General features: G+C 44.3%; 1 protein-coding gene across 1 annotated transcript; it reads left to right on the plus strand.

The window, feature by feature from the left end:
* Nucleotides 1-2,109: 2,109 nt before the first annotated feature.
* LOC142251098 (cytochrome P450 2G1-like) lies at nt 2,110-24,620 on the plus strand. The gene is made up of 9 exons (XM_075323612.1): nt 2,110-2,289; nt 5,686-5,848; nt 6,033-6,182; nt 9,400-9,560; nt 11,586-11,762; nt 13,396-13,537; nt 13,797-13,984; nt 20,228-20,369; nt 24,433-24,620. Exons 1-9 carry the CDS (start codon nt 2,110-2,112, stop codon nt 24,618-24,620), a joined length of 1,491 nt encoding a protein of 496 aa, XP_075179727.1.
* The last annotated feature ends 648 nt before the right edge of the window (nt 24,621-25,268 follow it).

Raw genomic sequence — 25,268 nt, forward strand, 5'->3', positions numbered from 1 at the left:
TAAAAAAAAGTGATGTGGGCTCCCTCCTAATTTTGATAACCAGCGCAGGTAAAACAGACAACTGTTGGCTGCAAACCTCCGCCAACAGATTTACCACAGCTGTTATCAAAAACAGAGGGGACCTCAAGCCATCTTTTTAAATGATTTAACTTAATAATATAAAAATATGGTGTAAGTTCCACCCTATTTCTGGTAATCAGTCAAGGTAAAGCAGACGACTGGAATCTGGTATTATCATGCTGGGAAAGCCCATGCTTATTTGCCCCTCCCATCTTAAAAATAGCAGCCCTCAGCTGCCATAGATGTGACACATCCTATAGATGTGACAATATGGGTGATTTGCCCAACTTTAACCAAGTGCCCTAGTGTGGTGACAATCGGCGTAATACTTTGAGAGTTGATGTCAGCTCTGAATTGACAGCTGACATCAAGCCCGGGGGTTAGTAATGGAAAGACACCCGGATTACTAACCCGGCAAGTATAGAGTTAAAAAGACACAGACAGAGAAAAAATTAGATGCCCTCGTTCACCAATTTATTACTTCAAAATAACTCCTGGAGGCTCCGACGTAATCAGATTGTAGATAAAGACTGATCCCCCATGCTCCCTCGTTCACTAACTTATTAATTCAAAATAAATCCTGGAAGTTCAATAATCCAAGGAATAATGTCCCAAGACGTCCATCAATTCTTATGGAGCATCGTTTTGAAAGCGTTTCCAGAACGATTCTCCAGAAGTTACTGCCGGTCTGCGGCAGCCCGGAATTTCTCACACTCACTTTGGTAATCATGTATTGTGTTTGTATTCGAAACTTGATTCCTTTATGGAAATTATGAAACGGTAAGAAGGAAAATATTTGTAAATGCCCTAATGGTGAAAATAACAAGAAGCATCTCGGTTCCTAATGGAAAAATTTAAATTTGGGACATCATGATCTCTTTTTACTCCCTTGAGTCTCTTCCAATTGACTTCACAATGAGGTCTATCAGGTTAACAACATAGTAAATTGGGAATGCTTACGGAAATTTTAAGATAATTTGCAAGCCTGAAGACCAGTGCACATTAAAGAAAGAGTGAGCAGCATGTTAGACTGGCTACCGATAGATACCGTGTCACTGAGGGGTACTTTGCACGCTGCGACATCGAACCTGTGATCTCGTTGGGGTCAAATTGAAAGTGACACACATCCGGCGCCGGTAACGATGTCGCAGCATGTAAAGCCTAGTAAAGCCTAGATACACCAATCACCGATCGCAAAAACATCACAATCGGGTGATCGGTGTAGCGTCGGTCATTTTCATGAATTCGCTGCAGCGACAGGTACGATATTGTTCCTCGTTCCTGCGGCAGCACACATCGCTGTGTATGAAGTCGCAGGAGTGAGGAACATCTCCTACCTGCGTCCCGGCTGCAATGAGGAAGGAAGGAGGTGGGCGGGATGTTTACATCCCACTCATCTCTGCCCCTCCGCTTCAATTGGCCGCCTGCCGTGTGACGCCACACGACCCACCCCTTTAGGAAGGAGGCGGGTCGCCGGCCAGAGCGATGTGGCAGGGCAGGTATTTGCCGTGTGAAGCTGCCGTAGCGATAATGTTCGCTATGGCAGCTATCACAAGATATCGCATGTGCATTGGGGGCGGGTACTATCGCGCTCGGCATTGCTAGCATCGGCTAGCGATGTCGCAGCGTGCAAAGTACCCCTAAGTGTTGTGTGATGATTTCTATTCACAATAGCAATGAGTCAATTGTTTCACTTTATTAACTTCTTTATGCAATATTACCATAATAACACATGTGCTATAAGATACTCAATTGGATTACATGCTAAATGCAGACTTTGGAAAAGATTCATGCAGGGTTGGGTAATTTTAATAAGGATTAGTTCCCAGCTAGTAATTACTGAAACTCTATATGGACTGATTGTCCTGTTACTACTATTCCAAAAGCAAACACCTATTTTTATACTATAGGTAAAACAACAAAGGCACAAAATGTTATATAAGAGGATTTAGAGCATTGAGCCGCTATTGGCGAACGCTCTAGAAGAGCCACAACGATCCTCTATATATACAAGGTAAAGGGAGTACTGCACATATATCTGGAAACAAGATGGATTTGACCGGATTGGGGACCATTCTTTTGGCTTTGGTCATCTCCATCCTCTTCATCTACTCAACATGGGACAAACTTTACAGGAAACGCAATTTACCACCAGGTCCAACCCCATTTCCACTGATTGGAAATTTGCTGCAAATCAAGAAGGGGGAAATGGTGAAATCTCTTATGGAGGTATGTTTTTATCTCTTAGTTTTAGCATGGGATGCTCGGGAATGGATATTTTTGATGGATGCGAAGCAGAAAAAGGGGCTCCATTTGGTAGAAGTCTGGGAAAGGGAAGGTGGTTGGCTGTTAATTAAAAATAGCTTACAAAGATCTGCCGTAAAGAGAAAGGGTCTAAGAGAGGTTTGGGGAGGAAGTAAAAAAGTATACAGACATTGCAGCATGGGATCATGGCTGATTCGCTTTGTGAGGTAAAACATTTCCCTACCTGTTTTTTTAAAAAATGTTTTACTTCATAGAAAGAATAAATTGCAATCTTGTGAGGTAATGTCTGTATACCTTTTTACTTCCTCCCCGGTCCAGAAGCTGTAATATGATCAGATCATGTCCCTGCCCAGGAGATGTAGAATGATTAGACAATATCCCTGCCCAGGAGATGTAGTATGATCAGACCATGTCCCTGTATAGTCAGACACGGCCATTACACAGTACACAGCAGGGACACATATATAAGATTATCTCAGCACAGGAACATTTTTATAAGGACATCCAATTGTGGAACTTATTATTATTCTTCCACAATCTATTGATTAACATAAACTTTGTGGGAAAATCCCTTTAAGATTCAGAGACAGTTCAGTACAATGGTGGAAGAGGGATTGGTCAGCTCTCTGCACCACCATCCAGCCTTTGTGTACCCTCTGCATTGTCAGAAGCTTAGCGCAGGAGGCATAGACCAGTGCCGATCTGCTCAGCTCATCATGTGGGAGAATTAAAATGAGTGGTATACACTCTGGAGGTATAATATGTGTTGGGGGTCACTGTGGGGACATTATCCTATGTGAGAGGCATCAAAATGTGTGAAAGCACTGTTGGGGCAACATACTTTGTGGGAGAATGTGCTGTCAGGGCATCATGTTATTTGAGAGGGTATTGCAGGGTGTTATTAATTGTAAGGGACACTATGGGGGAATCATACTGTGTGAGTGGGAACTGTGGACAAAATATACCATGTAAGGATGAAAAGTAAGGCTGCTTTCACACTATGTTTTTTTAACATCCGTCATGAACTTTTTTTAACGCAAAAACGGATCCAGTGCAAATGCGTTTTCATTTCAATGCATTTGCAATGGACTCGCGTTAACATGCGTTCACCTGCGTTTGCCTGCGTTATAGTGAGGATCTACCGACTTGCAGTTTTTTAACATCTTTCAAAAACGCTACTTGTAGCGTTTTTGAGCTGCGTCTAAATACTGCAAATTGCTGGATCCTGACTAAACAGCACGCAAACGCATGTGAACGCTGGCGTGCTGATAGACAGGATCCTGCTTGCTCTACTGAGCATGCCCAGAAACCAGCCTCGCGTGATCTGTCTCTCTCTCCTCCTCCCTCCCTCTCTCTCCCTCTCTCTCTATCTCTGTCTTTCCCCCTTCCTCTCCTCCCTCTCTCTCCCACCTGAGAGCTGCGGACACTCATAACCAAGGTAAATATCGGGTAACCACTTCTCTTAGTTACCCGATGTTTACGTTGGTTACGTGTGCAGGCAGCCCGGCTCCTAGCAGCTGCAGACACTCATAACCAAGATAAATATTGGGTATCCAAGCCCGATGTTTACCTTGGTTACGAACGTCTGCAGCTGTCAGAAGCCGGCTCCCAGTCTGGCACGTTTAGTTCCCCTCACTCCCGATCACATGACTCCAATGCCCACCCCTAAACATCCAGTGACAGGATCCTGCAAAATAACAGATGCGTTTGCATGCGTTTTTTGCTGTAGAAGCAGGATCCGCTTTTGCAGCAAAAAAACGTTCATGACGCATGTTAAAAAAACGTAGTGTGAAAGCAGCAAGGGATCACTTGATCAAGGGATCACTAGATCTCACTGCTGCACTAACAAGACACCAGGGAAGTAAAGACAAACAGGGGAAAAAAAACAACCAAAAGGATACAGCCTGAGCACAGGTAACTACAACTGCAGAATGTTCCTCAAAGGTGGCCAGAGAAAAAATGACTTTGTATCTTCAGCAGAGAATGTTGGGATACACCACAATTTAAAGCTGAAGGGCGTGACTACTTAGTAAGTGCAGCTGATCACTCAGCAAGGAACTGCTTGGAAAAGCTGCAATAGAAAAACTGGCATTTAACCAGTTTAAATGAAGAGAACCAGATGAGAGGCTCCAGTCCAAAGGCTGTCACTGCTCTCTACATGCAAAGAGAAGAACATGACACAACTATTTACTTACAGCTATAGCGTTAATCTGCAGGAAACGCTGCTTGGTCGTCTTACTCAATGTGCAGCTGCAGGGAGGAAATTAACTTATTTTCCCCAGGGTAATGCTGGCTTTCAGTCATAGAGATATTCCCAGAGTGTCTATAGCAAGGGCAAACATATCATTGGTGCAGGGCCCAAGAGGTAAGAGGGCCTATTTCCACCTACAAATCAGCACATGGAAACTGTCATAGACAGAATTATTGTACTGCAAAGAGGCCATGTACTGTTCTTTCACAGGAGCCACTGGTCTATAATCATCCCGCAGTACGGTTGTAAGCACACTCCAAAACTTGGAGCGCTCGCTCTGCAGTGCACCTTTTCAAGAATGTTTTTTCTGCTTAACGTTGTGTTGACTTATCACTAGACAGAGCATTGGCATCTGAATGCATATTCAGAGGGTTGGAAATGGGGAGTGTTGATGTTATGAATAGGGTGGAAAAGGGTGTGAACTAAAAACTTAAAAGGGGCTTGGTATTGGAAAAAAATTTGGCACTCAAGCACCTCATAGAAATAGCAACAGGATTTTTCAAGTATGGGTATAGAAAAAATAACTAAAATCAACAAATGTTTTGTTTCCCATGAATTATGCCGCAAAGAACCTTACCATCTTCTTTGAGGTTCCTACAACACCTGATGTTTGGACATCCCATCAGCAGGTCCTTTCTGGACAGCTCTTCATCAGACCTTACTCAAACTTAAAGACAACCTTCTTTAAAGTGGTTGTCCACTCTACGGACAACCTCTTCAATGAAACAGGATCCTATTGAAAGTAAAATCAGCTTAGATTTACCTTCTGGACTGGAGCCGTTCCATCAAGGTCCACACCGCGTCTGCTGCCACTGAACACTACAGCCAATCAGCAGCTGTCTATTGGCTGCAGTACTCACATTTTATCCGGACGTCAGAGAGTCAGCCAATGGAAGTGTGAGCAAAGAAGTCCATTAGCGGCTGCTGATCAGCTGCAGTCTTGACGAGACATGGGTATTTGAGCGAATGGCGCCAGATGCTGAAATACTAGAGCAGCGTCGGGGAGGTGAGTAAACAGTGAGATCAATCTATTTATGATGACTAATTTAACAATATTGTACATGTTGTAAATTATCTCTTTACTGAGATATGCAATTTTTCCTATCTAGATGGGTGCGCAGTATGGACCGGTATTCACGTTTTACTTCGGGCAGCGTCCCGTGGTTATCCTTAGTGGATATCAAGCAGTGAAAGAAGCTCTCATTGACCAAGGAGAGGACTTCAGTGGCAGAGGAAAAATGGTTTCAGTGGATAAAATCTTTGATGGATTTGGTATGAAATGTTTCTTATTACTTTGTTGTTTATTACTTTGTTTTTTTCTACATTTTTCAATCAAAAGAATTTAATAAACTCAAGTGCCGTGTTATCAAAATCTGTAAATTATCAGATGGTAGGTTAGTGGAATGTAGAAATATAAACTGCATAGTTCTGATAAATCTCAATTTCTTCCATACAGGAGTCGTGTTCAGTAATGGGGAACGTTGGAAACAGCTCCGCCGGTTCTCGCTTACGACTCTGAGGAATTTTGGCATGGGAAAAAGAAGTATCGAGGAAAGGATCCATGAAGAAGCACAATGTCTAGTGGAAGGCCTCAGAAAATATAATAGTAGGATAGGATTTGTATCAGCTTGTATTAATAATTATTTGACAAAACAACAACTCCTCAATATTACAAACCTCTGGTGTTGGGCTTCTCATAATTTCTTGATACAAGCCAATCCATGGTGATCAAGTACCCAATCAGCAAACACATACTACACAAGCGGCACTGAAAAAAATATCAATGAGCAGCACCGCTGGAACCATCCTCACGTCTGGACTAGTGGCAGCATTGTCCTCCTTCCTATGCTTCAGCCACTTGTACCATCCTGTCTTTCTTTCTAGGCATCCACCACTAGTAGCAGCACTGTTCTAATTCTTATATTTTCTCTATTACTATCAGGGTTATGCTATTTTCCATAAATGTGTTATTGGAAGCAGCATTCTTCTCCTTCCTATGTATCTACCACTAGTAGCAGCAGCATTGTCCTCCTTCCTACGCCACCACCACTGGTAATAGCATTGTCTACCTTCCTATGCTTTCACAACTGGTAGCAGCAATGTCTTCCTTCCTATGCTTCTGCCACTGATGGCAACATTGTTCTCCATCCTATGCCTCCACCCGTGGTAGCAGCATTATCCTAGTTCATGCATTTACCACATGTTACGGTTGCTGTGGCACTGGAGACTATGTTCAGGTTTCTTGCTACTGCACATGTGCGAGCACTGGAGACTATGTTCAGATTTCTTGCTACTGCACATGTGCAAGCGCTGGAGACTAAGTCCTATCTTGGAGCCATTGCACATGTGCGGGTGACATCATCGCTGACACGAGGTCACATGTCTCTGACACCTTCTAAGCTGATTGGCCGCTGGTCATGCGCTTGTGACACGTGGTCACATGTCTCTGACACCTTCTATGCCGATTGGTCGCAGGTCATGTGCTTGTGACGCTTTGCTCGGTGATAGGCCAGCGTGACGTCATTGCTGTCATTCTGGCAGCGGATTGGCTCTGGTGTCCTCCATCTTGGATGAGGCACAGAGTCTATATAAGACCCTGACGCACGCCGCCCGGCGCTCAGTCCTCTTGGTTCCTGCATAGGAGTAGACGCTCTGTGCATGTCCCTTGCGGCACCTATTCTATCTAAGTGAGCGTGATCGGTAGGGTAACGCTCTTGTACCTTGCAGCTTATGCTGTGGTCCGTATCCTCGCACCTTAGTGGTGCGGACATAGGCAAGTGCTTGCTGCACATGGTCTGACTGGGCCTTGTGGTTCTACTCTGAGGTGAGCGCTATCGGTAGGGTAGCGCTCCTTTACCTTTCAGCCGTACTGTTGTCCGTGTCCTCGCACCTTAGTGGAGCGGACATAGGTAGGTTAGGTGGTCGTTGCATTCTAGGGTGATGCTCCACTACACTGCCTCCTGCAGCAGTCTGTATCCTCGCACACTAGGGGAGCGCTCATAGGCAGGAGTTTCAAGCTAGCAGCCATGCTGCTGTCCGTATCCTAGGTAGGTAGGTGCCATATTGCACACACTACACCTAGTCTCTGTGACTGTTAACTGAGACAGGTGCTTTCACGCTCACAGACTGTGAGACTTCTATGCACTTTTATGTTGTATTCCTCACTCTTTTGCATTTCCACTCCTATGTTATTCTAATAAGGTAGTCGCTGTGACTTAAACAGTATACGCCGCTATTGGTCTTGGTGACACTGTGACGCAACAGTGTCAGTACCGCTTTGGTGGTACAGGTTTCCCCTATCCTCTGCCCTACTCTGCAGCAGAGCTCTGCACGGTGGACCCTGACTGTCTGATAGCCTTCCATTCCCTTATTATCTGACAGCCCCCGTAACACCACACTGGCAGCAGCAATGTCCTCCTTCCTATGATTCCACCACTGGTAGCAGCATTGTCCTCCTTCCTATGTTTTCACAACTGGTAGCAACATTGTCCGCCTTCCTATGTTTTCACCACTGGTAGCGGCATTGTCCTCCTTCCTATGCTTTCACCACTGGTAGCAGCATTGTACTCCTTCTTATACTTCTGCTATTGTTAGCAGCATCGTCCTCCTCCTAATTCTTAGGGGTACTTTGCACGTTGCGACATCGCACCTGCGATATCGTCAGGGTCAAATCGAAAGTGACGCACATCCGATGCCGGTAACGATGTCACAACGTGTAAAGCCTAGAAGATGAATGAGCATGAAACAGTCAAAAATCGGTGATCTGTGTCACGTCGTTCATTTTCATAATGTCGGTGCGTCCGCAGGTACGATGTTGTTCCTCGTTCCTGCGGCAGCACACATCGCTATGTGTGAAGCTTCAGGAGCGAGGAACATCTCCTTACCTGCCTCCACCGGCTATAGAAGGAAGGAGGTGGGCGGGATTTTTCCGTCCCGCTCATCTCCGCCCCTCCGCTTCTATTGGCCGCCTGCCGTGTGTCGCCCTTAGGAAGGAGGCGGGTCGCCGGCTAGAGCGACATCACAGGGCAGGTAACTGCGTGTGAAGCTGCCGTAGCGATAATGTTCGCTACGGCAGCTATCACAAGATATCGCATGTGCGATGGGTGAGTGTACTATCGCGCTCGGCATCGCTAGCATCGGCTATCGATGTCGCAACGTGCAAAGTACCCCTTTTGCCTTTGGCAGCAGCATTGTCCTCTTTCCTATGTTTCCACCACTAGTAGTAGCATTGTCCTCCTCCCTATACCTCTGTCACTGTTAGCAGGATTGTCCCCCTTCCTATTTTTCCACCACTGATAGCAGCATTGACCCTCATTCCACTCCTCCAAATTGTCAGCAGCATTGTCCCTTCTAACCCCATCCACTAAGAGCATAATGATTGGTTTTATAATTAAACTAAATGTATGATTATATTACAATACATAATTAGAGGCCTTTTGAGCTGTGTAAAACCACTCAATGATCCATGAAGACAAGCTAAGGGACTTCAAAGACATGTCTAGTAATTTTCCCATATGAGACCCAAGCTTGGGTAGTAATCCAGAAGTGCCACCTAAATATAATGGATTAACCAATGTTGATGTCATGTTTGTTAAAAGAACCGATCATTAGTCAATTCATAATCAATTGCCATTTCACGTAAAAGTCGTTATTATATCATGAATTGCTAAAAACAATATATAATTTATTGATAGAATTTATTCCATCTTAACCAATAGTCTAAGTTAATAATTAGTATTTACGGTAGTTTATATAGGCATTTAAAGAAAACCATATGCTTATATATGGATTGTCTATAATATTCTATTATTTTTCACTAACAGAAAGGCCCACAGATCCTAAGAATATATTGCCTCAGGCCGTCTCCAATGTTATCTGCTCTGTCGTCTTTGGGAATCGCTTTGAATATGAAGACTTGAAATTTCTGAAGCTCCTCAATCAGTTTAGTGAGATTTTCACGCTGATGAGCTCAACCTGGGGACAGGTACAGTCCAGGATTTCAATATTGATGTTTGCTTTGATACCCTAAATATAGAGACATAAAGAATAGGATTATTTTGTTGAATCATTGCTTTTGTCAGAGGGATAGCCTAAAGCTACTGAGCCCTGTCTACTATATGCCGGTTATGATACAAGTATCTGCTTATTTGCCATAGGGCCTTTGAACATATTTAGCCACTAGGGCTTGGGTACAATTACTTCCAATTGAATGTATCAGCTCACCGTGTAAAGCTCAGTCCTGGTTTCGTCCTGGAGCACGGACAGGCACTGCCACAGCCCGGTATATCATGAAGGAAGAAAGGATGTCCAGCTCTTCAGGCAAGGAAAACCAAGGTCTTTATTTCATTATGCAGACACAACGAATGACATGACCAGCACTACCAAGTAGTGCTGGTCATGTCATTCGTTGTGTCTGCATAATGAAATAAAGACCTTGGTTTTCCTTGCCTGAAGAGCTGGACATCCTTTCTTCCTTTACAATTACTTCATCGGTACAAATGTGTCAATGTGCTGCCACTCCAACACTGCCCAACATTGGTTGTATCCCCTTTACGAGGCAGAAGATAATTGCAATGATGGCTTCTCCTGTACCAAGCAGAACTTGAGAAGATAACTACTGTATAGTGGGTGCAAGGGTTCCACTTGAGTCCTGCATCCTTGAAGTACCTGAATGGTCCCGATATGAGAAGACCAATACCATTAAATACTTTGATAGCTGGTGGCCTCCACTACATTGGAAGTTGTGGCTCAGCACCAAAATAGTGTAGGGGGCTTCTAAAGGTAAAGGAGGAGATGACAATATGCAAAGAGAGAGCTTATTGGTTCTTGGGAATAAGTGATCTGTTCGAAAGAAAAAGGGAAGGGCAGGCGGTGTAAATACGAGCCAGATGGCTTCCTGCTAGGTGGCTGTATGCCCTTATGGTGAGCACATCTCCCTGCATGAGGGAGAGCAATGAGTCTACTGGAAGTGGCAGTTTAGGGACCCATAGTATAGTGCTACAAAACACAGTTGAGAAGACAGTGGCCAGAGATACAGGTGTGCAGAGGATCTAGGTGGAAGAAATGAGTCTACCCACCTGATATTCTTGTGAAGTTGGCTAGTTTGAGTTAATGTCTCCTTACCTATTGTTTGGGTGGAATAATGCAACAAATGGCCATAGAACAGTAGAGAGGCTGTAGCTTATGGTTTCTTTTGAGTATTGGAGAGCATCGGAGGAGAAGGAGATTTCTCTCTACTGGTGCTGTGACTGCGATTTCGGAAAACCTGAAGTCGCAGGAGGTTAGACCCAATATCCGTTGAAGGGCCGTCCAACTCTACCATTCTATGAAGAGTTGGCCCAAAGCTAACCCGACCTAAAAGTCACCCACTTTACCCAGTTGATGAGAGCATGCTCTCCAACTGCAACCATGGTGACTTGAGCTGAAAAGCAAGATCAGACCTGAGAGAGATATTAATAAAGGAAAGCTTCCCTCCCACCAGAATGTGTGGCACAGAGCCAACCGGAGAGTGCTTGGGTTGTGCAGAGAAGTGGAGTTGTCTATAGAAAAGTATTGCAGCCAACGAAGCTGTTAATCCTGCCATTGTGCTAGTTCTATGCAGCTGGGAGAGACCATGGACAATGCATAGTGAACAATGATATGGAACTATGAGTGAGAGGTTGAACTATTGGTTGGCTTAAGTTTTTGGTTTGCTATGGGCTAGTCCTTGGGTGAGGTCTGCAGTTGAAGTTCCTTGTAAACATTGGAAAATTGTGTCTTCAAAATGTTTGTGCCTTACATCCTATGATACTGTGTTCATGACCAATAGAGGAGTAAAGAGATGACTCTATCCATGGTCAAATATTGATGGAGATTGAGATTGTGTTTTCACCAAGTGGACCGTCACCTCAGAGTATACAAGGATGGTAACAGGATCCTTGTATCAGTGATGACTATGCAAATTTGTGAATTATTTGATGTCTTCTTCTACTGAAGATAGCTCTCAGTAATGAATTCTTTTTGTCGTCAGCTGCAAGAACTGATTCCTACCATTATGGAATATGTACCCGGACCTCACCAGAAGATCAATCCCATCATTGAAAGGCTGCTCGAATTTGTCGCTGAAAGAGTCAAGATAAATGAGGCATCGATAGATCCAAATTCACCAAGAGACTATATTGATTGTTTCCTTGCCAAAATGCTGCAGGTATCTATTATTTTCTTTATTATTAATTGACCAAGTTTTAGAGAACTTAAAGATTTAGGTCTATGCTGGAGCTTTGTGAAAATACTCATATTGCCCACCAATGTCCTACATGAGGGTATGTGACTTTATCAAGGAGTACATCGATAACAAAATATATACAGTTATAAAATATATCTGCAAAAAATATGCACTATTAGTAAGTCAGGGTCGATTGGTTTGGACATTTTGTAACACAGAAGTGCTTAGTAAGGGAGCAGATAGGGCACCGATAAGATACCCTACCTTAGTAAATATACAGAAGATGCAAAATTCAGGTAATGAAATCAAAGCCTCACTGTGACTGACTCAGCAACAGCACAAAATGTTTGTTTTTTTCTGTAATGTAGCCTCTGTTCCTTTGCCTACAGATCAGGAAACTGCACAATGAAGGATTACTATAGCTTTTATACTGAGAAGCTTCTTGATCTCAAAGGATGAATAGCAGGAAACAGGTTTCAGACTAAACACGCCACGCCATGTGATATATTCAGAGCTAAGAGGCAAACACCATCATATAATAACATTGTTAAATATATAAAAAATGTTATTTGTGGCACCTTATTAAGGCCAATTAACAATAACCATGTTAAATAGCTTCATGCTGTGTGATCGTCTATGCAGCCGCCATAGTGTCCACTGGAGAGAGGGGGCCTCTTCCAATGGATTATGAGATCGATTTGTTATTCACAAGGTCTGCATTATTAGGAAGGAAGGAAAAAAGTAGAAAATGTCAGCCATAAAAATGGAATGGAGGATAAACAGTTACAGTAGGAATGTGGTAATGATGATGTCAAACAGGAGCTAGAAAGGCCTATATTTTTGCCTCTCAGTATCAAAATTCCCTATGTACACCTCCTATAATTATTAAATCTGAATCATATTCTGCAAATACTGCTTACTGGGATGATTCTGATGAGTGGTGCTCTGCTCTCATGCAGAGCCTATACTGAGCCTCATATTTTCTTCTGGTGAACTCACTTTTTCCGGTCTAGTCCTGTGTAGTATAGGAGGGGTCTTTTCTTTGGTGCATCGTTCCGGGTGATTGCTTTGTTTTATCTGAGAGCTATTTCACCTGGAACAGTGCCAGTGATAGTTCCAGTTTAACAGAGAATGTCTCTGGTTTCTATAAGTGACTGATCCGATCTTGTCTGCTACCTAGTTCCTCGTACCCCATCCTGTCTCTTCCCCTACTTTGACTTGACTCCCTGCCTCCCTGAAATTCGGCTTGTTTCCTGACCCCGGCTCCGCTCTCTCCCGTGTACTCGACGTGTCCTCTTGGCTACCGACCTCGGCTCATACCTCGGCTCATACCGACTCCGCTCTTTCCTGGTACTTGACACGCTTTCCTGGTTAACAGAACCTCAGTTTGCACATTGACTTCAGCTTCTCTCTCTCCCTCTGTTTCTGACATGATCTCCTGGCTTCTGACATATGGCTTGATCTACTACCCCACAAATCTCCTCGGCGACTCCTAGTGGTTTAGCGTTCCATTAGACCTTGGTGGTTGACATCACATTTATTATTCAATTATTTCAATTACGGAAAGCCACAAAGTGTAGACTGATCAATGAATATATAGATTTTTTTATTACAGGATAATGAAAACCCAACTTCTGAGTTCAACAAGAGAAATCTGTTGTTGACCGTCCTGAACTTGTTCTTTGCTGGGACAGAAACGGTCAGCAGCACATTACGACATGGATTTCTTATCCTTATGAAATACCCGGAGATACAAGGTAAATTCTGTAGATGTCAACTACTAAATAGCCTGTATTTTATAAGTGACCTATATGACATAGCCCATAACCCCCGGCTGATCACGTTAGTGAGACTGACCAGTTAATCTGGCCAATAATTAACTATTCATAGATAAGGAAGCTTTTTTGAGTCCAGTTTGGTACATTATGACTCGTGCAATTTTCATAAACATGATATACTGTATAAAGTACTAAAACATAAAATCAATTATGATAGTAATCATTATGTTTGTTCTAGGAAAGTTACATAAGGAGATAGATACAGTGATTGGCCACAACCGAAGTCCAAACATTGAGGATCGGAGCAAGATGCCCTATATGGATGCAGTCATTCATGAAATCCAGAGATTCAGTGACGTTATCCCAATGAATGTCCCCCATACTGTCATCAAAGACACCACATTCAGAGGATTCTCCATTCCAAAGGCAAGTGAGGAAAAAAATGCTTAAAAAAAGAATACTTACAGGGGATTTTTTCCAGAAAGTATAGCTTAATCAACAGATCTTGGACTGAAAGAAGGTTTCACAATTGGATGTTGTAAAAAGTCCCTGTCCTGAGATAATCTTATAAATGTGTCCCACCTATGTACTGTCTAATGGATGTGTCTGACCATACAGGGACATGGTCTGATCAAACTGCATTTTCTGGCCAGGAGAGGAAGCAAAAGAAAGCACACAGACGGGACAGAATGGGATTGCACATACTGCTTTCTGTGAGGTAGAACATTTCCCTGCCAGTTTAAAAACATGTTTTACCTCACAGAAAGAATCAGCTGTGATCCCATGACAATGACTTTATAATATTTCACTTCCTCCCCTGACCAGGAGATGTGATATATTCACACCATGTTCCTGCATGGGCAGACAGAGCCACTACTCGCTACATAGCAGGGGCACATTTAAAACATTATCTTGGCACAGGATCATTTTTTTAGCACCATCAATTGTGGACCTTGTTAATATTCCAAAATCTTGTTGTTCTTGGGACAACCCCTTTAAATGTTTTGCTTTTTTCCAAGATTTTGATATCCATTTGATGTACCAATGAAGTTATCGGATGTGTTACCACCATACAAAAATGTTCCAAAGCTCAACTATGAAAATAAACTAGGTTATGGGGGCTGATGAACCTGCCAGTCCCATACATTATTTATACTCCCCTGAGAACGGCTAGCTTTCTCCAGTAGGAAAAGAACACCAAATGAGAAATACATGTAGGGGTTAAGAACCAACTCCTCCCTTTGCCAACATTTCTGAGCTCCAAGATTAGCTTGTGCAGTATCTAGATTTAGATTCCCAGAAAAAGTAGCTTAGTTATGGTTCAGTGAGGAGCCTGATGTCCACAGATGCAAAAGATAATCATCATACTGAAATTTAGACTTGTTAAAATAGAGGTGCTATCAAAAGATAGAAAAAGAGGTGCGTGCTTTTCTTACTACTGAAAGTGGTTTACCATGGCCAACTAATTTTCAGGCACCAACCCAATCAATTCATACACTGGCCATCTAAATGTATTTATCCAACAGCCTTGTTTAATTGTCCTGATGAGTTCTCCTAACCAACCTAGACCCAGAAGAGTTGTCCTAACCAACCTAGACCCAGAACAGTTCTCCTAACCAACCTAGACCCAGAAGAGTTGTCCTAACCAACCTAGACCCAGAAGAGTTGTCCTAACCAACCTAGACCCAGAACAGTTCTCCTAACCAACCTAGACCCAGAAGAGTTCTCCTAACCAACCTAGACCCAGAAGAGTTGTCCTAACCAACTAACCAACCTAGACCCAGAAGAGTTGTCCTAACCAACCTAGACGCAGAAGAGTTGCCCTAACCAACCTAGACCCAGAAGATTTCCCCTAACCAACCTAGAGCCAGAAGAGTTCTCCTGACCAACCTAGACCCAGAAGAGTTGTCCTAACCAACATAGACCCAAAAGAGTTGTCCTAACCAACCTAGACCCAGAAAAGTTGTCCTAACCAACCTAGACCCAGAAGAGTTCTCCTAACCAACCTAGACCCAGAAGGGTTCTCCTAACCAACCTAGACCCAGAAGAGTTCTCCTAACCAACCTAGACCCAGAAGAGTTGTCCTAACCAACTAACCAACCTAGACCCAGAAGAGTTCTCCTAACCAACCTAGACCCAGAAGAGTTCTCCTAACCAACTTAGACCCAGAAGAGTTGTTCTAACCAACTAACCAACCTAGACCCAGAAGAGTTGTCCTAACCAACCTAGACCGAGAAGAGTTGTCCTAACCAACCTAGACCCAGAAGAGCTGTCCTCACCAACCTAGACCCAGAAGAGTTCTCCTAACCAACCTAGACCCAGAAGATTTCCCCTAACCAACCTAGAGCCAGAAGAGTTCTCCTAACCGACTTAGACCCAGAAGAGTTGTCCTAACCAACATAGACCCAAAAGAGTTGTCCTAACCAACCTAGACCCAGAAAAGTTGTCCTAACCAACCTAGACCCAGAAGAGTTCTCCTAACCAACCTAGACCCAGAAGAGTTCTCCTAACCAACCTAGACCCAGAAGAGTTGTCCTAACCAACTAACCAACCTAGACCCAGAAGAGTTGTCCTAACCAACCTAGACCCAGAAGAGTTGCCCTAACCAACCTAGACCCAGAAGAGTTGCCCTAACCAACTAGCCAACGTAGACCCAGAAGAGTTGTCCAAACCAACCTAGACCCAGAAGAGTTGTCCTAACCAACCTAGACCCAGAAGAGTTCTCCTAAGCAACCTAGACCCAGAAGAGTTCTCCTAACCAACCTAGACCCAGAAGAGTTGTCCTAACCAACCTAGACCCAGAAGAGTTCTCCTAACCAACCTAGACCCAGAAGAGTTCTCCTAACCAACCTAGACCCAGAAGAGTTCTCCTAACCAACCTAGACCCAGAAGAGTTGTCCTAACCAACTAACCAACCTAGACCCAGAAGAGTTGTCCTAACCAACCTAGACCCAGAAGAGTTCTCCTAACCAACCTAGACCCAGAAGAGTTGTCCTAACCAACTAACCAACCTAGACCCAGAAGAGTTGTCCTAACCAACCTAGACCCAGAAGAGTTGTCCTAACCAACCTAGACCCAGAAGAGTTGTCCTAACCAACCTAGACCCAGAAGAGTTGTCCTAACCAACCTAGACCCAGAAGAGTTCTCCTAAGCAACCTAGACCCGGAAGAGTTCTCCTAACCAACCTAGACCCAGAAGAGTTGTCCTCACCAACCTAGACCCAGAAGAGTTCTCCTAACCAAACTAGACGCAGAAGATTTCCCCTAATCAACCAAGAGCCAGAAGAGTTGTCCTAACCAACCTAGACCCAGAAGAGTTGTCCTAACCAACCTAGACCCAGAAAAGTTGTCCTAACCAACCTAGACCCAGAAGAGTTGTCCTAACCAACTAACCAACCTAGACCCAGAAGAGTTGTCCTAACCAACCTAGACCCAGAAGAGTTCTCCTAACCAACCTAGACCCAGAAGAGTTGTTCTAACCAACTAACCAACCTAGACCCAGAAGAGTTGTCCTAACCAACCTAGACCCAGAAGAGTTGTCCTAACCAACCTAGACCCAGAAGAGTTGTCCTAACCAACCTAGACCCAGAAGAGTTGTCCTCACCAACCTAGACCCAGAAGAGTTCTCCTAACCAACCTAGACCCAGAAGATTTCCCCTAACCAACCTAGAGCCAGAAGAGTTCTCCTAACCAACTTAGACCCAGAAGAGTTGTCCTAACCAACATAGACCCAAAAGAGTTGTCCTAACCAACCTAGACCCAGAAAAGTTGTCCTAACCAACCTAGACCCAGAAGAGTTCTCCTAACCAACCTAGACCCAGAAGAGTTCTCCTAACCAACCTAGACCCAGAAGAGTTCTCCTAACCAACTAACCAACCTAGACCCAGAAGAGTTGTCCTAACCAACCTAGACCCAGAAGAGTTCTCCTAACCAACCTAGACCCAGAAGAGTTGTCCTAACCAACCTAGACCCAGAAGAGTTCTCCTAAGCAACCTAGACCCAGAAGAGTTCTCCTAAGCAACCTAGACCCAGAAGAGTTCTCCTAACCAACCTAGACCCAGAAGAGTTGTCCTCACCAACCTAGACCCAGAAGAGTTGTCCTAACCAACATAGACTCAAAAGAGTTGTCCTAACCAACCTAGACCCAGAAAAGTTGTCCTAACCAACCTAGACCCAGAAGAGTTCTCCTCCTAACCACCATAGACCAGAACTAAACCAACTTGTGCATTATGCTCCTGTCCACTGCCCATGGTCTCAGTCTTAACCACTGATGATAACACAAAAATAAGCCAAATGGCCAAGAAATAAACAAACAAGTGAGCAGATCATAATGGTCAGATATATTGTCTAAAGTTGTCTCGTTTACAATGTTGTTCATTTGTCACAAGACTTGTAAACCTTTGGTCTTTTAGAAATATTAACTAATTGATTTGTTGATTTTGGTCTGAAAAAATCTGGAAAGCTGACAAACTAGATTTCCTAATTGCCATATCCCTAGCTCCTGAAAATGATATCTAAAAACCTGTGAACCGAATAGCTGAATATTGAATCTCCTGAATCTGTGTGTTTCAATGCAAATGTCCTCCTAAGACCCCTGGTATAGCATATCAAAGAGCATAAAGAACTTAGCCTTGTACTTTCATTATTGTTGTATTCTGTAGGGTGTCTTTGACTACTGCTTGTCCCAGATTACAATTGTAGAATATCTGTAGTTTAAAAAGGAATGTGTTATCAAAAAACCATCTATTGTTTAAATCAGGATTTTGTGTTGAATTTTTTTTATTATTTAGGCTGTTTTTTTTATCCTATCACAATACATATTAAAAATAAAAATTACTAATCTTGCAATTTTCACATTGGTTAATAGGGGTTCTTTTTAGACTCTGGCTTCTTGTTGTTTCAGGAAACAACATATGTACATAGTCAGAATCATCAGTCTCTGACCCCATAATTTGTATTGAATAAAGTAATGAGGATGTGCAAAAGTAATTGTGAATGGAGGTGAAGCAGGATCATATGTGACATTGCCTACTGTGATTGGTAGAGCCTGCATTATCAATTGTGAAACTTATGGAAATATCTTCCTACAATTACAGGAGGTATGAGTAAAAAAAGCCTTTTGTAACACTCCCCACCAGGGGCGCAGGTACACGGAATGGTGTAGAGTTCTTAGATGTAGTAAGTGAGGTGCTTTCCCACTAGAGGTCACTACTACAAAGGCGGGGACGGTCTGCAGAGTAGTCAATCAAGCCGAGAGTCAGAAGCCAAGAGGTCATGTCAGTAAAGAGGAGCAAGAGAAGCCGAGGTCACGTGCAAGCCGGAGGTCAGTAAGCCAGGAAATAGCGTCAGGTACAGATCAGAACACCTCACGAAAACCAGAAGCGTACACTGCAGAGCAGGAGCTATTAATGGCGGCGTTCTGTATGAAACAGCTCCAAGATAAGGCAGAGCGATCACCCAGAACAAGGCACGACCGAATAGTCCCCTCCCACCGAGCCTGAACCTGAAGAATACAGACAACAAGACAACACCTACAGTAGGATACAATGGCTCTGCATAGAGCAGAGCCATAAGTGAATCATGACACCTTTGTGGTCAGTGTAAAAATTGAGAGATTATTATTTTCTATTTTTTTTTTTTTAATAAAGACCAGGATATGAAAACAAAATGAATTGGCAAAAAAATTGTAAACCAGAAATCTGATTTAAATTAAAGCTTATTTTATTATAACACATTCCTATTAAGTCACAAGTATATGTATTCCTATGGCTATAGCTATTGTGGAAGTTTTATGATTTTGCAGTCAAGTATCTCTTAGGGGCACTTTGCACACTACGACATCGCAAGCCGATGTCAGCGATGCCTAGCGCGATAGTCCCCGCCCCCGTCGCAGCAGCGACATCTTGTGATAGCTGCCGTAGCGAACATTATCGCTACGGCAGCTTCACATGCACTCACCTGCTCTTTGACGTCGCTCTGGCCAGCAAACCGCCTCCTTCCTAAGGGAGCGGGTCGAGCGGCGTCACAGCGACGTTACACGGCAGGCGGCCAATAGAAGCGGAGGGGCGGAGATGAGCGGGACGTAAACATCCCGCCCACCTCCGTCCTTCCGCATAGCCGGCATGAGCCGCAGTGACGCAGGTAAGCTGATGTTCCTCGCTCCTGCGGCTTCACACACAGCGATGTGTGCTGCCGCAGGGGAACGAGGAACAACATCGTACCTGTCGCTGCAGCGTAATTATGAAAATGTCGGACACTACTCCGATGATACGATTACAACGCTTTTGCGCTCATTGATCGTATCATAAATGATTTACACACTACGATATCGACAGCGAGGCCGGATGTGCGTCACTTTCGATTTGACCTCACCGACATCGCAGCTGCGATGTTGTAGTGTGCAAAGTACCCCTTAGAGCAGTTAAAGGGGATGTCTGTCTTAGAAAACTTTCACATACTCAATTTGTTCACGGAGTTAATACCATGAACACCCCTCAATATTATTGCATTGAAATTGAACCAGGTTCCCCATGCATGGTCACAGCTAATTCATTGTCCAGAGGCCATTCCTTAAATAAGGGAATTTCCAAGGCGGAAAACTCATTTGAATGATCTCTAAAATTCGCATATTAGTGATATATTTTCTTTTTTCTTTTATCCTCGGATACAGGGCACAGACGTCTATCCTCTGCTGTGCACCGTTTTGCGAGACTCCAGCCAGTTCTCCAGCCCAGAACAATTCAACCCTGGACACTTTCTTGATGAATCCGGAAGCTTTAAGAAAAGTGATGCATTTATGCCATTTTCCACAGGTAAAAGAAAAAAATTACAAAACGGACCTTCCTCGTTCTGGATCGGGTTTTTTTTATTAACCACAGTGGATATTTGCACACCTTTTACCTTAAACAGCCAATTTATTTATTGATTTTACATTTAATTATTTTTTTAATTTATTTATTCATTTGTTTGATTTATTTATTCTGCACGGCAATGGTGTACTTTTTTGTTTTCCCTGTGGTGCTTAATGAGAATTGGTTACTCTGCCAGTTTCCTCTGTAGATCATAGTTGATCACTGTGCAGGGATAGAAAGTGGAGTGTCCCACAATGTTTGGCTCTACACTCGCCGAGTGTCAAGGTGGCATCTGATGCTAGTTACACTGCAGAGCTCCATACTATGCCTCCTTTGGTGCTCCTGAGTTACATAGGCAGGCTTAGGCGTCGACCAGTTGTGTGCTCACTAGTGATCAGGCTTGGAGGAATTAATCTTTGCTAGCCTGTTGGTTACCTCTTGGATCACATGTTGTGGGAGACCTATCACAATTACTCCCCGCCTTTTTAAGATGGTGGAGCTAGTATTTCCATGCCGACTATAGCTTTTGATAAACTGGTCCGTGTGCTGTTGTTGTGACGGGGGGACTGGCAGATTAGGACCAGGGGATATATATCCCAATCGCCAGTCGGGGCCCACCGTGCTCCACATGGCAATGGAGCTGCTGGCACCCTGTGGGTTAGGCAGAGACTGTAGGACTGATGACTCAGAGATAACCCAGGAGACCTGGGAACCGGTCACGTGTGTAGAGACACGTCAGACCAGACGACAACCCAGTTAGCGTTTTGGTGGAATTGGCGCAACCCCGACCACGTGTGCAGAGAACACGTTAAGCCGGATGGTGACCAGGTAGCGTTGACCGAGAAGACCGCTGCGACAGTGCCCTGTCGGCCACGTGTGTCAGACACGACAGGCCAAGCGGTCCTTCGATTAGCGTTTCTGGTCACTACGCGAATGGCCACGTGTGTAGACGACATTTCAGGCCAAGGGATCACACCAGTAGCATTGACTGGGAAGCCAAGGAGGATAATAGGTTCACACACCCAATCCTGGAACACCCTGTTAACTCCACAGGGGTCCTGGGGTATGCTGTCCGTGCGCGTAGGAGGCACAACCAGACAGGTGACGCAGCAGGTATGCTGTCCGTGTGCGTAGGAGGCACAACTGGACAGGTGACGCAGCAGCTGCAGCCCAGTTAACGCCACTGGACTGCTATAGCACAACAGGACCGGTAGCAAGGAAGCACGGCGCCTGACTCTCATGTGCTGAGCCACGAATCTTGGCGTGACAGGCACCGTTCGCCTAGCCCTACCTACCGCTTCCAACAAAGCTTATGCCACCATGAACTCTAAGTGAATATGAGTGAAGACTGCGCACCTCCATATTGTCTCCAACCCCTTTTATAACCTAGATCCGCCCCAAACCCAGGGTGGAACCACCAAGGTCCAATAGCAGAGTGCCATATCATCAGCGACGTCACCAGCGGCCTATCCGGAACCGCCACGTCAATGATGACTTCATGGCAGCCATGCCCCAAACACTTCAACAGTCATTGTCTGACGACCAATGGTGAGGTGCCAGATCATAGGAGCGGGCCTCTGAGAGCCAGTCTGGGGTGGCCACGTCATCAGGACACCTGACACCCTCTGCTCTATCAGGGCCTGCCACCTCACGGACATGCTCAGTGAGGTCCTTACCGGACCTAGCCTCTGATGCACTAAGTGCCTGAGCATGCTCAGTAGCCTGAACAACAGACTCAGAAATCAGACTATCTGCCTGAGCATGCTCAGTAGGCACATCCCAGAACTTAGACACAGCACGAAGTCCAAGTACCTGTGCAAAGAGGCTGTTAGGATTAATTGTGGGAGCATGCTCAGTAGCCTGAACTGAGGTCTTAGTCTCCGAAATGACACAATCAGGCTGAGCATGCTCAGTAGGCAAAACACCAGGCTTAGACTCTGGCTGGGGTAAATCGGCGCGTGCATGCGCACTAGCCGCCTCTCCACACTTAGACATGGTGCAAGGAGCAGCCAACTGGACGACCCGAGGCACGACCAAGAACGGCAGCCGGCGCCTGGGCGCAACAGGAACCGCAGCAGGCTGCTTGCGGCTATGGCGGCGCCGGTTCGTAACAGTTGTGTTCCAGTTGCCGGTGATTTATTGTGTACTGCTTGGTGCGCTATGGAAATCCTCTTGTCATCTGGTTATTTCCTTCTGGCTCTTTATTTTCTCCTTATCACATAATGTATTATATCTCTGTGTGTACTAGCTGTGTGATAGAGTTTTTGGTTTCCCAGTTTGTCTATTTCTGTGGGATCAACCACTCCTATCCCAGTCCTCCCCCTGGGTGGGGGATAGGGGGTATAAGATCAGGGCTTGCCAGGAACAGGAAAAGGAAGGCAGCCCAGAGATAATAATAATAATAATAATAATAATAATATTTATATAGCGCTATTAATTCCACAGCACTTTACATACATTGGAACACTGTCCCCATGGGGCTCACAATCTAAATTCCCTATCAGTATGTCTTTGGAGTGTGGGAGTAAACCGGAGGAAACCCACACAAACACGGGGAGAACATACAAACTCCTTGCAGATGTTGTCCTTAGTGGGACTAGAAGCAAGGACCCCAGCGCTGCAAGACTGCAGTGCTAACCACTGAGCCACCGTGCTGCCCAAGCGCTTCAACATTAGACGTATCTCTGGGATTAGAGACAGCTAGGTCTTTCTAGTCTGAGGGCCAGTCTAGGAGCCCAAGTCCTCTGTTATCTCTTCTCAGCCCGTGACATGGAGATGTCACCATTGAAAGAGCCACCGGATAGTCATTTGTGCTCTGCTCATTGTTATTTGACCAATGAAGCCATTCACAAGTCACGGCGGTCCAGCAGCTGATGGAACGATGAATTTTTCAGATTGTTCTCCCTACACAGAACTGCATTCATTGGATCCAAATGAGAGATGGTAGATCTTACACTTTTAGTCCCTGGGCGAAGTTTTATTTTGCCAGGGTAGGCCCTTTAATGTTTTGCAGAGGTATCTTTATGATGGTGGACATAACATTTATGGTGTTAACTTGACTGGAACAAAGGACTTACTTAATGGGTCATAAATCTGTTGAGTCTGGCACCAAGCCTAGAGGATATTAATAAGAATATATGACATTAATTGTTTATAAATCAAAGGATATAGATAAAGTAATAAAAGTAGTAAAACTATTTTCTTGGCTTAGTGCATATTTACTATGCAATTAAAGAGTTCACCACCATCATTCATGAATTAAAAAAGTCCAGTTTGTTGTGCTGTCAATAAAGCCATAAAATACACAAACTACTGATGAGTGTCATTCTCGCTTGTGAAGGCACTGAGAGAGATTGGACAAAGATCTCCAAAGTGCAGTTAGCAAATAACCCAGAAGAGGGTGATAGAGTAGTTCTTAATCCGGGTCTGCAACAGGAGGTCTCGTCAATGGTACAGGAGTAAACAAATCATAGTGAAGTGATCCGTTAGGGGTCAGGAGCTGGGATGTCACGTATACAGCAGAAGGGAGAGACGGAGCCAAGGTTGGGAATGAGAATACAGGGCAGAGGCCGGAGAGACAAAGTAACGTACAGGGGTGGCGGATATACAGGTCGGGACCGGGGTCAGAGAGATAGGACTGGGACAACAACTACAGACAAGAACGAGGAGTAAGGAAACAAGGGATGGATGAACAGTGGACAGCGCGGGTCAGGACTAGGTAGCGGAAAGGCAGGACAGATCAGGTTAACTCTCGGGAGCCAGGCACGCATGCTGCAGAGCTGGATTAATTACTTGCGCTGTTCCGGAGGAGCAGCGCCAGGATATAGCGGCCTGTCCTTCGGAATGAGGCAGAACAGAATTAGCCCCTCCCAAGACCTGTAACCCTGAAATAAGATACCAGCAATGGCTCAGCGGCGGCTGAGCGAGGCATGGATCAATGACATTGAGTATTAATACTAAGAAGATTGACAAGATGAAGAATCACATTCTGGATCATAATTCATAGTTACTCTCTGTATTTCAGGAAAGCGGATTTGTCTCGGAGAAGGTCTTGCCCGCATGGAACTGTTTCTTTTTCTTACAACCATTCTCCAGAATTTCACATTAACATCAAAGACGAGGTTCACGGAAAGTGATATTGCTCCCAGAATGACCGGATTTGCCAATGTTCCCATGGATTATGAGCTTTCATTCATTCCTCGTGTGGCATAAAATGGAAACGGAAACAATCACTAAGATCATTCAAAATCTACACTTTGTAAAATCAATAGAATTTTGCTGTTGTAAGCAATTTCTGATTTTCAACTAAACTGTCTTTAAAAATGATAATACTTTATAGAAGTATAATAGTAGAACGAGAAAAAGAAACTGGGTATTGCTCTGCTCAAATTTGTATCATGTATGATATTAAACATTCACAATAAAAGCCGCGATATGTGGTATCAGTCGTATGGCAGAATCTATTTATTTGTAATTGGGGACAACTGGTTTCCATTCATTTCCACCATTTTGACAATAAAAAAGTAACACATGCCACTGATGACAGACCCCAGAGAAAGGTACTGAACATCCTTATAGAAACAGGCACACACATGTGGAATCTCCCATACTCACAAATTTTTAAAAACATAAAACAGGGTCTGATCTCCTCCACACTGTACAATACGGGATCTGATCTTCCCCACAGTGTACAATACGGGATCTGATCCCCTCCCCCCACACACACACTGTACAATACAGGATCTCATCTCCCCCACACTGTACAATACGGGATCTCATCTTCCCCACAGTGTACAATACGGGATCTGATTTCCCCCCCGACAGTGTACAATACATGATCTGATCTCCACCACACTGTAC

The sequence above is a fragment of the Anomaloglossus baeobatrachus genome, chromosome 9, assembly GCF_048569485.1.
Source record: "Anomaloglossus baeobatrachus isolate aAnoBae1 chromosome 9, aAnoBae1.hap1, whole genome shotgun sequence".
NCBI classification, from domain to species: Eukaryota; Metazoa; Chordata; class Amphibia; order Anura; family Aromobatidae; genus Anomaloglossus; species Anomaloglossus baeobatrachus.

What these genes read in the sequence shown, in the direction of transcription:
- LOC142251098 (XM_075323612.1), top strand. Translation starts at nt 2,110, where the DNA reads ATGGATTTGACCGGATTGGGGACCATTCTTTTGGCTTTGGTCATCTCC. An exon ending in AGGCCTCAGAAAATATAATA is followed by an intron (nt 6,183 to 9,399) that starts GTAGGATAGGAT and finishes TTTCACTAACAG; the next exon opens with AAAGGCCCACAGATCCTAAG. An exon ending in TGAGCTCAACCTGGGGACAG is followed by an intron (nt 9,561 to 11,585) that starts GTACAGTCCAGG and finishes TTTTGTCGTCAG; the next exon opens with CTGCAAGAACTGATTCCTAC.